At 40.0% G+C, this 15,733-nt stretch overlaps 1 protein-coding gene across 1 annotated transcript; it reads right to left on the minus strand.

The window, feature by feature from the left end:
* Positions 1-3,508: 3,508 nt before the first annotated feature.
* LOC122442497 (elongation factor 1-beta-like) lies at positions 3,509-3,983 on the minus strand. The gene has a single exon (XM_043470356.1). It carries the CDS (start codon positions 3,981-3,983, stop codon positions 3,537-3,539), a length of 447 nt encoding a protein of 148 aa, XP_043326291.1. The 3' UTR covers positions 3,509-3,536.
* Between the last annotated feature and the right edge of the window lie 11,750 nt (positions 3,984-15,733).

A 15,733-nucleotide genomic window follows, 5' to 3' on the forward strand; every position in this document is an offset into this window, starting at 1 on the left:
TGATCCTGTATTTCTGTCTGTTCTGTTCTAAATAGTGGGTTGGCCAAAACTGCTCACTCAGGATTTTCCAAAAGATGTTACAGAAAAATTAGAATGAACTTTTTGACCAACTCAATATTTTTCATGTCTTATTTAACTTAGAAGAACCCTGTGAATCCATTTTTAGAGATGAAACTGAGATCTAGAGAGGTTACACAACTTCTCCAAGCTCACAGAGCAAGTAAGGATAGTTCCAGAACTGAAACTCAGCCAAAGGGCCCAGGGACCCACACTTCTCTCCACCACATTCCAAAGACAGCTGCCAACAATGCCACTAACTCCCCCTTACTTGTTAGCAGTTGGAGAACAATGGGTCACATGTTAAGATTCTTGATTAAAAAAGAGATGTGAATCATTTTTGAGTAATTAAACTTCAGGTCTGGAAATTCTAACTTTGACCTACAAAAATGTTTGAGTCACCCTGTTCAGAGACTGCAGCTCTGTGTTACTTCAGAGTACAAGCCTCTGCACTTCTATTCTTGGCTGATTCTCAAAGCCAGATGCCTGAGTAGCAATAAATGCAGAGGATACAAAAAAAGATGCTATCACCCTTCCCTGCTGACACTTGAGGTATTTCAGTTACGAGCAGTGATACATTCTCATTTAAAAGGAGGGAGCTGATAGTACTAGTTTTAGTTTTTACAATGCCATAAGAGGCAAATAACCCAACATGTTTTGTTGTGGAAGAGAATTCTGTTCTGTTTAGTTGCTAAGTCATGTCCAACTCTCTGTGACCCCATGGACTATATAGCCCACTAGGCTCCTCTGTCCATGGGATTTTTAAGGCAAGAATACTGGGGTGGGTTGTCATTCCCTCCTTCAGTGGATCTTCCTGACCCAGGGATCAAACTCAGGTCTCCTGTTTGGCAGACAAATTCTTGACCACTGAGCCACCTGAGAAGACTGGAGGAGACTTATCCAATGTTAATCAGTCCAAAAATGAATGCCTGACATCGCAGGCCCTCCCAGGATAACCTGTTACGTCCCGATCTTTTCCCTCTACTAGAGACTGACCTAGTCATTGATTAATCAAGGGCTCATTTTTCATAGATTCCCGTTTAGTACCTGGAGCTAATATGACACTTCAATTAACTACAGGCACCTAAAATCCTACTCCCTCGAGTGTACATCTACTTTATAAGAGCTGGTGCCTGCTTGTGGAACCCGATTCTCAATCTGGGATGGCTAGATCACATGAAAGGAAGCCAAAGTCAGGCTTGAAGTGAGTCAAAGCAGGTGTCTGGGAGTCAACACATTTGCAGCCAGAGAAGGTGGTGGTCAGGTAAGAGAATGCATGGAGACCTGCCAAGATGAAGAGGATATTGGTTAGAACAGACAACAGATGCTGGGATACTCTAGGTCAGGAAAGCAAATCTCAAGGTATAGTGATGCTGTAGAACCACACTTCTCAAAATTTAATGTGCATAAGAATCACCTGGAGATTTAGCTAAGATGCATATTTGGTTCAGTAGGCTTCAATTCTGCATTTCTAATAACTTCCCAGGGATGCCCAGGCTCCTGGTCTGTAGATGATGCTTTGAGTGACAAAGTTGCAGAACAAAGAGACAGATGTGTCTCTCTGGTACTGGCTAGGAGATGCTGGGAGGCATGCCAGTTTCCTAGCAGAAATGAAAAGGCCAAAGCTCAGCTAACTTTTCAAAGTGAAAAGTGAAAGTCATTCAGTCATGTCTGACTCTTTGCAACCCTATGGACTATATAGTCCATGGAATTCTCCAGGCCAGAATACTGGAGGGGGTAGGCTTTCCCTTCTCCAGGGGATCTTCCCAACCCAGGGACTCCCACACTGCAGGCAGATTCTTTACCAGCTGAGCCACAAGGGAAGCCCAAAAATACTGGAGTGGGTAGCCTATCCCTTCTCCAGAGGATCTTCCTGACCCAGGAGTTGAACCAGGGTCTCCTGCACTGCAGGTGGATTCTTTACCAACTGAGCTATAACTTTTGAGGGGAACACAATTACAGGACTTAATTCTCAAAGCCAAAGTATAATTCAGCTGGCTGTAGGTAGTCACCAAATCACTGGTGATTAAAGAACTTTTGTGTTGGACCTGGTTCTTGTGCAGTAGAGCATCAGTCCTTTGCCCTCTATATAGAGAAGATGCTGGGGAGAACAGTAAGAGCAGGGGCTCTAGAGTCACATAGTGTGCATTCAGGTGGAGTTTCCATTCTCTACTTTCCATTTTGCCTTGGCCAAAGTTTCCTTTTCTGTGAATCTTTCTTTCTTTAGTTATGGAAGTGTCAGTTGCTCAGCTGTGTCTGACTCTTTTCATTCCCATGGACTACAGCCCACCAGGCTCCTCTGTCCATGGAATTCTCCAGGCAAGAATACTGGCATGGGTAGCCATTCCCTTCTCCAGGGGATCTTCCCAAATCATCGATTGAACATGGGTCTTCTGCATCGCAGGCAGATTCTTTACCATATGAGTCACCAGGGAAGCCCTTCTTTAGCTATAAATCTGTGGAAATAATACCTCTGCCATATTAATTAAGGAAGGCTAATCACTTTAAGAAACAAGTCCCAAAATGTAATGGCTTAACATAATAAAACTTTATATTTTCTTCCATAACAGTGTGATAATGGTATTTGGCAGGTGGTTTTTGTGGCTCTGTTCTCTATATCTTCAGGGTTCTCTCATTTCAGCCAGTGGACAGGGAAAGGATATGGAGAAGCACACAGGAGGATTTTATAAGGCTGGTTGAGAAGCAGCATGCGTCAATTCTATGTGTGTTCTATTGACTAGAACTTAGATACCTGGCCCCACTTTGTTTCTGGGGAGGCTGAAAAACATATCTCTGTGGTCAGGACAACAAGGAGATGAGTTTGGTGGATGTCTATCCTACGCTTTCTCAACCAGAGGATTATGTCTTAATGCCCTATGACACCCATGACATGTAATGAATTAATTTTTCTATGTGTGTAGACTGGAGCCTGCTATGTACTCTCCTTGAAGAAGGTGATAAAATCATCACTCAGATAATTTTCTGCAGTGCTTGGCCAGTCTTTCCTAAACCTGAAAAAACTTGAAGGTGGCCAGAAGATCAAATGAGACAACATATGTAAATATTCATAAGCTACATAGTGCTATATGAATGAAAGCTGCCACAGAAGAGAAAAATATGTGAATCAGGCTGGGGTGGGGGGAATTCAAAGCACCTATCGTTGAAGAGGTACCACTGCACTGTGCAAGACTATTTCCTTTTTCTGCATTTCTTTGTAATATTTTTATCTATTTATTTTATTGTCTTTCAGACTTTTATTTAAGGGCACTGATCCATGATGGATTTTAGATCTTGTTGAATGCAGCCACTTCCATAGACTGTACATACTCATCAAAAGTAGAGATCTGCTCCTCCAGCATGTCTGTCCCAACTTTGTCATCTTCAACTACATACTGTATTTGAAGATTTTTAATGCCATACCCAACTGGAACTAGTTTAGAAGAGCCCCAGAACAAGCTGTCTGCTTGAATGCTTCTGACTCACTCCTCTAGTTTTGCCATATTGGTCTCATCATCCCAAGGTTTCATATCTAATAAGATGAAAGACTTGGTGACAAGTGCTGGTTTTTTGGCTTTCTTTGACTCATACTGGGCAAGGCGTTCTTCTGTTAGCCTCTTGGCTTCTTCACTTTCCTCCTCCTCATCAGATCCAAAGAGATCAATGTCATCAACATCTTTACTATCTGTAGCTCCACTTTCTGTGGTGTCTTCCACATTAGCAGGGCCGTACTTGCCCAAAGCTTTCTTCACTCCTGGCAGGCTGGCCTTTTCCTTCTCATAAGATTTGATGTGATTATACCAATGGAGGGCATGACACAAGTCAGCAGGTGGTGGGCCGGAGACAGCTTCAAATACTGCCACATCTGCTTGTGATGGCACATACCCCTCTATGTAACTCTCGTCCGCCAAGACAAGAGTTGTAGTCATTGAGCAACTGGAGGCCAGCGGGGCTTTTCAAGTCTCCAAAACCCAAGGTGACAACTAATCTAGAACTGGGAGGCAGTGGAGGAAAAGAGGCGTGCAACCGGTCAGCACTGAGCACTAAGAGGAAAAAAGGCCTTTTGTAATATTTTAAACTTCCTGGTTTATCTGATGACCTCTCAACCCTTCTGGAAGTCTCCTGCTAGAATCACATTCTCCATAAAGCTTAAATGAAACTTTTCCTCTAGCCCAATATGTTACTAATTCTACTATAAACCCTAACCAGCATAATGCATTTCTCAATTAGCATATTGCACGTGTGCAGTTATTTATTTATACACTTTCCTCCCACTAGGAACAGAAGCCACTTATATTCCTCCTTATTTGCTTAGCACATATTGTATTAGGCATTTAATTCACATGTTCTGAAAAGCTTTAGATGTTCTGCCAGAGCAGAAGTCTGTGGTCTGTCTGGACTAACTAGAGGCTATGTACACATGCTCAGGTCCTCTGAGTTTCCAACACAGGGTCCCCAGGAGCTATATTGTATTTTTTATCCTGATAAAGTTCATTTTTGTTGGTGCCATCCTTAAACTAGTCCTTAAACATCCTTAAACTAGACCTGGAGAAAAAAATAAGCCATGGAATTTGGGTCCCTGTAATTGTCAGACATAGTGATGATGACTTCAGAGACTGGTCTAAGCTGGTGCAAATGATCCCTGAGGACTAAGAGAGTTTTCTCAATGCTCCCCAAACAATAATTCATAGACATCTACATCCAGCAATAAATTTGAGTACATGGTGGCTTGTATATGATGGAGGAGTACATTCTCCCATCACTCCTTCTTGTCTGAGGAAACAATTATGTTTCCCAGGATGGTTTGGAGCTACGGTTTGCATCTCTAGAAGAGTTCTGTGGAAAAGATGAAGATAGAGGACTGCTTTCTCTATCACTCACTGCTGACTAAAAGAGATGAGATATCTGTCTTGCAAACCACCTTTCTCAATTTAGTTATGCCAGAGAATCAAATAAATGTGTGTTTTATCTACTTAATCTCATGAATTCTATGCAAGCCTAGCCCAGTGGCTGACTGTGACAAGCCATCAGAAATCTCTTTTTAATTTTATATTTCCCCATTTCACAACTGCTTGATAAATGATTGTATCTGACAGCTTTTAATCCATGTAAGAGTGATCACTGGTGATGAGGGCTTTAGAAGGATTGTCTGTATACTGTCCTTCTTCTTGTGTATCCCTTTACCTGCTTTTTAATCAGCAGATACACCGCACACTGACAGAGTCTTTCATTACATGCTCTATTCAGGGCTTCAGTACTTTTTACTGCTGGTACATGATAAACAGTAAAGATGCGCCCCCTACTACAAAAACAGATTTATTAATAAATAGCTGACACTTTGTACTTCTGCAGAATATCAAAGCAATTAGTGACAACAGTACAATGATTTTCAATACATACAGAGCGAAATATCATATTGATTCAAGCTCAAAGCTTTCTCTAAATAACAGCTAAGGAATTGTCTACTGCATCTGGTCAATTCTTTTAAAGAACAGGTGGTAAAAAAGAAAATACATCAGTAAAACTGCTTCGAATGGTTCAACTGGATATATTAGCCAATTTGCCAATATAGAGGAACTAGTGGACTAATGGCACAGAAAATGATTTTGGTTTCTTTTTTATCTTATATTTACATATAGGTGTATGTGCATTTGTATGTTTATATATGCATTTTATTGACATGCTTGTATGTATGTATTTTACTCACATATAAACAGATGATAAAGTTCACCATTTTTGGATTTCACATAAAATTGAGATATTCATTGGATTTAAAAGTAAAGGGGGGTTCACTGTGGGGAAAAATGGAATATTTAGATCATGAAACCTTAGATTCACAAAGTGATGGGACTATGAAGCAGAAGAAATTTAAAGAGATGGACTAGTCTAGTTTTTTCCCTGGGGAAATACAATGTTCTTCCTACCCCCAACTTGTCATGACTCAGGCAGTATTACAGATGAAACACTGAAGCCAGGAAAGAGAACCTGATTATCTAGCAAATAAAAATGCGTGATGGATCAAGAAATCTGCCATCCCCAGGTCTCCGTGCTTCCCTCCAGAGAGCTTGCTTCATTCATTCATTCATTCATTCATTCATTCAATGCCTACCAAGTTCTGAGCACTATTCTAAGTGCTGAGGAGGCAGCAGAGAATTAACACAGCCAACATTCCTGCCTTCGTCGCTCTTTTGCTGGACTCAAGAGACAGATCATAAATAAGAAAGGAAATGGTATTTTAAGAAATGAGTAGCGCCATGGAGGAGAGCAGGGTAAGACCACTGGAGCACACAGAGGGATGGGGGAATGGACTGCTATGTTTTGAATATGATGGTCAGGCAAAATCTCATTTTTTTTCTTTTTTAATTTGAGTATAATTGCATTATAATGTTGTGTTAGTTTCTGTTGTACAACAAAGTGAATCAGCTCTATGTACACACATATCCCCTTCCTCCTGAGCCTCCCTCCCACCCCCCGACCCACCCCTCTAGGTCATCACAGAACCGAGCTGAGCTCCCCCTGTTGCAGAGCAGCCTCTCACTAGCTGTCTATTTCACACATGTAGTACATATACGTCAGTCCGAACCTGCCAATTCATCCCACCTTCCCCTTCGTATCCTCCTCCCCTGTGTCCACATGTGCATTCACTATGTCTGTGTCTCTATTCCTGTCCTGGAAATCGGTTCATCTGTACCATTGATAAAGTGATGAATAAGTAAGGACCTGAAGAATGAAAAGATGGGAATCACGGGGCTCTCTGGAGAGTGACCCCAAGGTGGAAGCACACTTACTATGCTCACACGTGCAAACTGTCTGCTTATTTTCCCTGAGATTTATCTATTACATTCTATTCCTTTCAACTTCTTCATCAAAACTGTCTTTTCTAGTTTTCCGTTGGAGACTAAGATAGCTCCACAAATCATCACCTGCTTCTGTCATGGTTCTGAAGCTTGGAGCTGTGCCATTTTTGAGTCACTGCCTCTGCTTCTATCCCAGCCTCTCTGCATAATTGTCAAACTCCCCCTCTCTTCTGCCTGGGTCATCTAAGGACATTCCACAGCTCCTGGGCTCAGGGGAGGCATACAAATTCTCTCCTGTCACATTCAACACCTGAGGCTTATTTGACCCAATTTCTTCTCCTGACTTTTAGTTCCACCTTATGTCTAATCATCCTTTGAGAGAACAATGAAGGAAAAGGACTGTAGCGCTGCAGGTTACAAGGTGGGTTTATACCTTAGGTGGAATTGCAAATCAAACAGACCTCTATATTTGCCAGCTACGGGTACCCACTCCATGCTAGGTGTCATGCTAGGTGCTGGGGATTCTGAGATACCTCTGCCCTCAAAGTGTTCACAAGAGATTGACGTAAGCAATGACCATGTGTCTGCAGGCAGCACTATGGGGCTGCCCACTACTCAGCTCCAGTTCAGTCCCTTCACATAAGAGTATTGTTGGGGAGGATGTGTTTTGTGTATGTATCTGTGTTTTAATGTGGCCACCACTGTGCTAGGTGTTATATAGCAGAATAAAAAGTAAAAAATGCATGATTTCTCCTAAGGAGTTGGCTGCTTAGCTGGTATGACAAATTATAAATATATACTTGGAAAGTTATACAACAATGCACCACAAAAACCACAGTTCAAAATCAGAATAAGAGTACTATAAAGCAAAAATGACTGAGTCTTGTCTTCCAACCATCTCCTAAAATTATACTCATCTCCTCTAAGGTAAATCAATAATATGTAAAGAGATGAGCAACATTATGGCTTGCACGAATTCCTATCAGTGATTCTTTGGTTGTTAAAAAATGAGTTCTATTTTTGGACATATCCCTCTTTATAAATCTAGACTCTAACAATAAGGTCCTTAAAAGATAGGAATCCATTAGCTAACTTCATTTCTACTAATAACCTTAGCATTCCACCTACATGTGTATATTTTATTTTTTAATCCTATAAATTCACTATTTGGTAAAAGTTGTGGAAAATGTCTACTGTCGGACTCTTTGCATTAAAAACAAAAATCTGTCTCAGCATACTTTGCCTCTGACCAGCTTTCCTACCTGAGAATCTTACTCTGCCTTTTACGTTATTCACGTATAAGGAACAATGTCACTCTCCATCTTTTTTCTATTTCTTTCCTTCCCCTGCTCTGCTCAGTGCTGTTAATATTCCTCACATGTCAACTGCTCCACCAAGGCTTCAGTCCTGTTAAGTTTGAGGTAAATATGTAGTATAATATATTCCGGTATTAGCTTTTCTGGTTGAAAAGCTCTAATGAAAAGGAATACCTGTGCCAAAGCAGGAACATTAAAGTTAGAAATGGAGGAGCAGCTCTGCCTATATGGTGAACCCAATTTTGCTTGAAAAGATAGGATTTGAAGAGATTACAGTTTCCAGGAGTCATCATTTATTTGCACGCTAACTAGAAAATATATTATTTATTTATCCTCATGACAAATTATTCTCTCTGATGTGATTTTGAACATCCTGGGCAACATTAAGTCTGAATTCTGATCAGCGAAAGCCCAAGATTCTGGGTGCAGAGCCATTCTTAGCTTGTCCCTAAAGCAGCAGATATGGTGTAGGATCTTCAGAGGACCATATCTTTCTAACGATCCTTCCACGCAAATCCCAGTGGTTGGCCTTGGATGATAAGTCAGATCCTGGAGCAGATGGTAATAAGTTGCCTTTAGAATGTGGAAAAATCCCGATTCCCCTTGTTTATGATGCTACATGGCATCTCCCAGACATGGCAGCTCCCAGAAGGAAGCAGTAGGGATTCTGGACTTATGTTTATGGGGAAGGATCATCCATTTAAAGTTCTGCTGTCTCAAAGGCAGAAATATAGATCAATGGAACTAAATAGAAAGCCCAGAGACAAATCCACGCACCTATGGACACCATATCTTCGACAAAGGAGGCAAGAATATACAATGGAGAAAAGACAATTTCGTTAACAAGTGTTGTTGGGAAAACTGGTCAACCACTTGTAAAAGAATGAAACTAGAATACTTTCTAACACCATCCACAAAAAGAAACTCAAAATGGATTAAAGATCTAAACGTAAGACCAGAATCTATAAAACTCTTAGAGGAAAACAGGCAAAACACTCTCTGACATAAATCACAGCAAGATCCTCTATGACCCACCTCCCAGAATATTGGAAATAAAAGCAAAAATAAACAAATGGACCTAATTAAACTTAAAAGCTTTTGCACAACAAATGAAACTATAAGCAAGGGGAAAAGACAGCCTTCAGAATGGGAGAAAATAATAGCAAATGAAGCAACTGACAAAGAATTAATCTCAAAAATATACAAGCAACCTCTGCAGCTCAATTCCAGAAAAATAAATGACCCAATCAAAAAATGGGCCAAAGAACTAAACAGACATTTCTCCAAAGAAGACATACAGATGGCTAACAAACACATGAAAAGATGCTCAACATCACTCATTATCAGAGAAATGCAAATCAAAACCACAATGAGGTACCATTTCATGCCAGTCAGGATGGCTGCTATCCAAAAGTCTACAAGCAATAAATGCTGGAGAGGGTGTGGAGAAAAGGGAACCCTCTTACACTGTTGGTGGGAATGCAAACTAGTACAGCCACTATGGAGAACAGTGTGGAGATTTCTTAAAAAAAACTGGAAATAGAACTGCCATATGACCCAGCAATCCCTCTGATGGGCATACACACTGAGGAAACCAGATCTGAAAGAGACACGTGCACCCCAATGTTCATCGCAGCACTGTTTATAATAGCCAGGACATGGAAGCAACCTAGATGCCCATCAGCAGATGAATGGATAAGGAAGCTGTGGTACATATACACCATGGAATATTACTCAGCCATTAAAAAGAATACATTTGAATCAGTTCTAATGAGATGGATAAAACTGGAGCCTATTATACAGAGTGAAATAAGCCAGAAAAAAAAAAAAAACCAAACACCAATACAGTATACTAACACATATATATGGTATTTAGAAAGATGGTAACGATAACCCTATATGTGAGACAGCAAAAGAGACACAGATGTATAGAACAGTCTTTTGGACTCTGTGGGAGAGGGCGAGGGTGGGATGATTTGGGAGAATGGCATTGAAACACGTATATTATCATATGTGAAACGAATCGCCAGTCCAGGTTCGAGCATGAGACAGGGTGCTCAGGGCTGGCGCACGGGGATGACCCTGAGGGATGGGGTGGGGAGGGCGGTGGGAGGGGGTTCAGGATGGGGAACACATGTACACCTGTGGCGGATTCATGTCAATGTATGGCAAAAACCACTACAATTCTGTAAAGTAATTAGCCTCCAATTAAAATAAATAAATTTCTATTAAAAAAAATAAAGTTCCGGTGCCTAAAAATCACTCAGTGTTTATTAAGTGGGTAGGCTGGCATACTTTTACTAACACCTTTATGTACCCTTTAAAAAAGTCAGCTTTCCCTCATTTTACTTCACATTTCAAAGTTATTAGCAAAGCTCAACACAAATTTGAAGTTCATATTGTGGCCCTCCAACCCTCTTGGCCCTGTGTCGCCCCCATGTGGGCCCAGGGTCTGTTTATGTGTTATGAAATGTGTATCTCCATTTCAAGTGTCCCTGTGCACATCACAGAGAGCATGTTTTCCTCAGTCCTACGAAGCAGCCAAGTGCCTTTGATTTTTGAGGAGTGGAGGACAGCTTCCAATACTGCAGGTCACGCATCCTTTGGGGGTACTGTCTGTCCTCTCCACTTTCCACAGTTCTCCCTCTCAAAACACTTTAGTCTTGTGGGCTAGGGAGACCAATGGTTAACCAAATGGTGGATTTTTATGACTCAAAGGAGGAAGAAGGGGTGGAGGTATACTCTTCGCCTGCTTGTAAATATTTTCTATTAATCAGGTTGACAAATTTTAACTGAGAAAGTATTCTTTGCCATTTCCTGTACTAGTAAGCTCCATGGGTATCTTCAAGAAGCTTTCGATCTGTTATAGAAATATGCATGTGAACGTGACAAGCAGGCTCATCCTGAAGGAGGAAACAGACAGAACAGGCTCCATCTTGAAAGCAGGACTCCATCTTGGGCCAGACTGTGGACTGTGAGCTATATGCCCAATATCTATGGAAACGACATACCAACTGGAAAACCAGGCCCCCTGGATGGAAGAGCCCCAGGGCTCATACCTAGACTCTCTGTTGCCTAAAAGAATACCCTAATTATCTGTGTAACCGAATAGAATCATAAATTCTATTATGCTTATTGGGGTATGACCACAGGCCTATTGATAATTGTCCACTGTTAACTACCTAGGTTTAAGGCATATGAATCAAGGGCTAACTTTGATAGTATGTTTCTTTTCCTTTGTTCAGACTAGTTTCAGGGAATTTGGGGAGGTGGGTTTGGGCACACATACTTAGGGTACAAAAGGTTTTCAGAAAAACTAGTCAGGGTCCTTGGCTAAGAGGAGACTCTGCCTTGGACCCGCCGGTGTAATAAACTGCACTCCACTATCTGCATTGTCCTTCTCAGTGAGTTTGTTTCCCAGAATGTGTGGCTACAACAATCCATGCCGTTATTCTAGGGATTTAACCTGCCTTTAAGTTCTCACTTTTCAGCCACTTCGTCATAATTATCACTCCTTTTTGTATCCTCTTGTATCTCCTAAACTGTGGTGCTTCAAATTTGATACAGCATGCCTACAGATGGCTGACAAATATAACTTAAGATCTGTTTCTTTAGATTCTACTATTAATCCAAGAAACATGTATTAAGTACCTATTAGGCTTTGAGGGTAAAATGAATTCAGTACTAGCCTTTTGCTTCAGGTGTTCATAACTAGTGGTGGGACAAAAGAGATAAGTATGAAACAGGGCATAAATGCGGACACAGTGTAACAATAGAGGTGAGTCTCATCCGAGGCCAGACAAGGCAGAACAGTATGTGTGTTGGAGAAGCTGATGAGGCTGCATGGCATATTTGGAAACTGAACTGTTCCTTGAAGAAATCTGCAGGACAGAAAGAGGCTGTAAGCTTTACTGTCTCAAACAGCATGAGGCCTTAATGTGGCAGTATTAATTGTAGTAGTTCAATGAGATATATATTGATGGTATCCTCTCGTGATTTCTCACATCTCTCTCAAAATAGGCTCTATATAATATGATATCACCATTCAGGATAGTTAAATTGGCAGCTTTATCTTCTAGGCTGTAGCCCTTTCTCTTGGCATTTTTAAAGATATTATTGTTGGGCTAACAGGTGAGACTACTGAACACACTTGGTTTGGGAATACTGTGTGATCTCTAAGGAAGAAGCCACTATTAATTTAACAAGTACAGCCTACACTCTAAGCTTTACCCAAGGCTGTGGAAGGTGCTATTAGATATAAAAGAGGAGAAGACATAGGCCTGGTGAGATCAGAAGAAACACTGAACTGGGGCCCTTAATGTTGAGTTCAGCCTTGGGTCTTGCAGTGACTCATGTTATCACCTTGAACAGATCATTTAAATCTCCTCAAACTCCATTTTCTCATCTATAAACTAGGGACCATTATTTTGGCCTACCTTCACAATAAGATTATTATAAACATAAGAACTGTTACAGATATACAAAAAATGTTGTAATTATTGAAGTGTTCCCAATTTTTTTTTCAGATTTCAAACCTACTTCCATGAGAGTGGAAAAAACCTTATTATCCTTATGGATAAACTCTTCAGTTGGAAGACACACACAAACACATATACATATATTATATGTGTATACATATATATTCAGTTTTATAGACATATAATTCACAACTCTATAGTATATATGTATATATTATATACACATACATATATATATGAATGAAATGACTGGGAATCAATTCTAAGTTTAAATTTAATTAATATGCCAAAGCAATGACAGCTTCTGGAATTGCTAACAGATACGAAAGTACAAGAATGAAATGCGTGAGGAGAATGATGCCCAGAATCCTCCCTGGCAGACATACAAATTCATTCAGGCCTCATGGGAAGGAAAGGGAGATGGCTCACTGCATCAAGCTGGAAAGACATCCTACTGGACCCTGAGTCACTGGACTGTGGTGAGTGTCCCCAACATAGTGTCCTCATGCCCTTTCATAAGATAATCTGGATAAAGAAGTCAGCAGCCTTCTAAGAGGCATCTGTTTCATGTGCGCAGGATGGCTATATTATTGGATGAAAAGGGAGGAAAAAAGATTTACTACAGAGTGATTTTATAAGGGCAGAGTCACCTCAGTTACAGACAAGATTTAACAATCTGAAGTGAATTCATTATAACACTATTCACTTAGAAACAAAAATGTCATTTCTCATGACCCAATAAATGAAGCATAATTACTGAAAGCATATAAATGATAGAACTGAAAATGTTCTCCTCCTGATCATGCTTATGACAAGAAGCAATTTCACATATCTAAATCACTGATAACCAGGAAGAAACACCCTGAGACAGACCAAACACTTTGGACAGAACGTCAACAATAAAGATCATGCTACATACTTAGTCTTCTGAAAGATCTAGAGCTTTTTGACAACTGCTAAAACTCTAATGTGAATTTCATGCCCTCAGGAAATATTTAACTCACTTTGAAATTTATTTGCAGTGATAGAAACCTGGGAATATTACTGAAAACGCCTACGATGGCCCCTGGCCTTCTAAGCTGAGCTTGGACCTGTTTAAACTTAACCAGTGGCCCCCTACCATTCTTTCCTTTCAGAGATTTCAATCCTCTGTAATGTAAAGATCATAAACAAACAATCCTCTGATTGCTTCTAATGAAAACATTTATAAAAGTCTTTATAAAACAGTCAAGTGAAGTCAAGTATGTCATTCTGTGCTTACCCAGGAACCACCAAGTCAGTCTTTCATCTCTTTCAGCTTTGGACTACTGAATGCTCAATTTTTAAGCATTATTAGAAAAAAGATCATTCTGTGAAGCACTTCTCCCAGAGAAAATCTTCCTAAATGACTTCTTATTCTTAAAATGATGCCAATTCCTTTCCTAAAAGTGTATGCACCATTCAATGATATATGATTAGAAATTATGAGGCCAATTTTCCAAAGGTGTTTCTTCATTTGCATCAGCAAAAAAAGAAGTACTTATAATTGTCCATGCAAATCAAGGACTTTCATATGCAAATATTTATATGTGAATGTCATTATGCTGCTCCAATATACAGACTGAAGTTTTAATCTATTATACAAATAAATGTGTAAATATGCATTTGTATTTTTCGTTAGAAAAAAAGAAGTGTCCATACGTATAACTATTGATAGGAACAGAAAGGAAAGAGCCAGCAAAGGTCACCTGTTGTATTCCAGATGATGCTATTTTCACCAGCTAACATGTTACAAACAGAACTGCTTCTTTCTTCTCACCCTCATGCCCTTTTGCAGAATCTTGATCATGAATCCAGACTTCACATTTTATTATGATCAATTCACTCTGTGGAACCAGTCACCCTCACTTTGCATTTGGGTTATCAATGAGTCTACCCATCCTCCAGGCTTCTAGATGTGCCTGAACTCTATTGCTATTTGAGTTGGATTCCCAGTAGATGTCTCAACCTAATAAAAATCAAACTGTGCAATTGATTCTAGGGAAGTGGTGTTACTTGTTCTACCTAACTAGAAGCCAAGTTCCAGTCCAACTGAAATGCATGGTATATAAATGTTTACCCAAAGCTGCCTCATCTGTCATATATTTTTGAGAAATTACAGTTACCCCAGGGGGAAGAATTTGCAAAGGGACAATCTTTTGATCTAGAAATATAAGCCATGTGACCAATACAAAACTAAAGACTCGCTTACCACCATAATAAACTAACAGCTCTCACCTTGGGGAACCTTGTCCTCCACACACAAAAGCAGCACAAAGAGACAGATCTATTTACTGGAGAAGATGCTAGTACTAACTGACAAGGTGGCTCATTTCAGTTTGACCCAGAGAGGATATTTCATTTCAGTTTTACTCAGAGAGGTAAATTATGCAGGGCTGTCAAAGCAGGAACATTTCTCCTACTTTCCCCCATTCTCCCAACAGACAGTGAAAACTAATGACTGGAATAGATTTGCTTCATTTGACTACAGATCATATCCTATCTTATACGAAATCTGAAAAAGAGAAAGATTTACAAACGACAACTAGTGATCCTCTTACTGGAAAACGTGATGATATAAGCTGTGACAATATTTTCAATCTGAGAGTGTAGCTCATCGTCTAGATAATTATATTTATCTTGCTTTCAGGGGCAAGAAGAAGCTGGGATGATGTGACCTAGATGAAAGATATTAAAATTACTAGAACATTTAAATGGTTTAACAGGGACAGCAAGACAGAATATTGAAGTAGCAGACATCATTAGAGCAAGTCACAGCATAAGTGGGAAAAAAATGGCTAAATACTAGTTGCAAAGAAAACTGACAGGTCCACAGGTTACATTAAAGATTCTTGGGTTTCCCAGAACTGCTGGGGAAAAGTGAAAGGAAGGACTGGTCAATGTGCAAATGCTTTTGTAAATGTTACTGAAACACTATCCTTATCTGCACATTGGTGTAGCCTGAAGTATGTGCATTGCAATAACAGCAATATTCCCAATTTCTATCCAATCAGTAAAATTAAACCTTTCAAAGCACTTTCATGAATAAAGTAACATTACTAATTTTACT

Source organism: Cervus canadensis, chromosome 5, assembly GCF_019320065.1.
Source record: "Cervus canadensis isolate Bull #8, Minnesota chromosome 5, ASM1932006v1, whole genome shotgun sequence".
Taxonomy (NCBI): Eukaryota; Metazoa; Chordata; class Mammalia; order Artiodactyla; family Cervidae; genus Cervus; species Cervus canadensis.

What these genes read in the sequence shown, in the direction of transcription:
- LOC122442497 (XM_043470356.1), bottom strand. Translation starts at nt 3,983, where the DNA reads ATGACTACAACTCTTGTCTTGGCGGACGAGAGTTACATAGAGGGGTAT.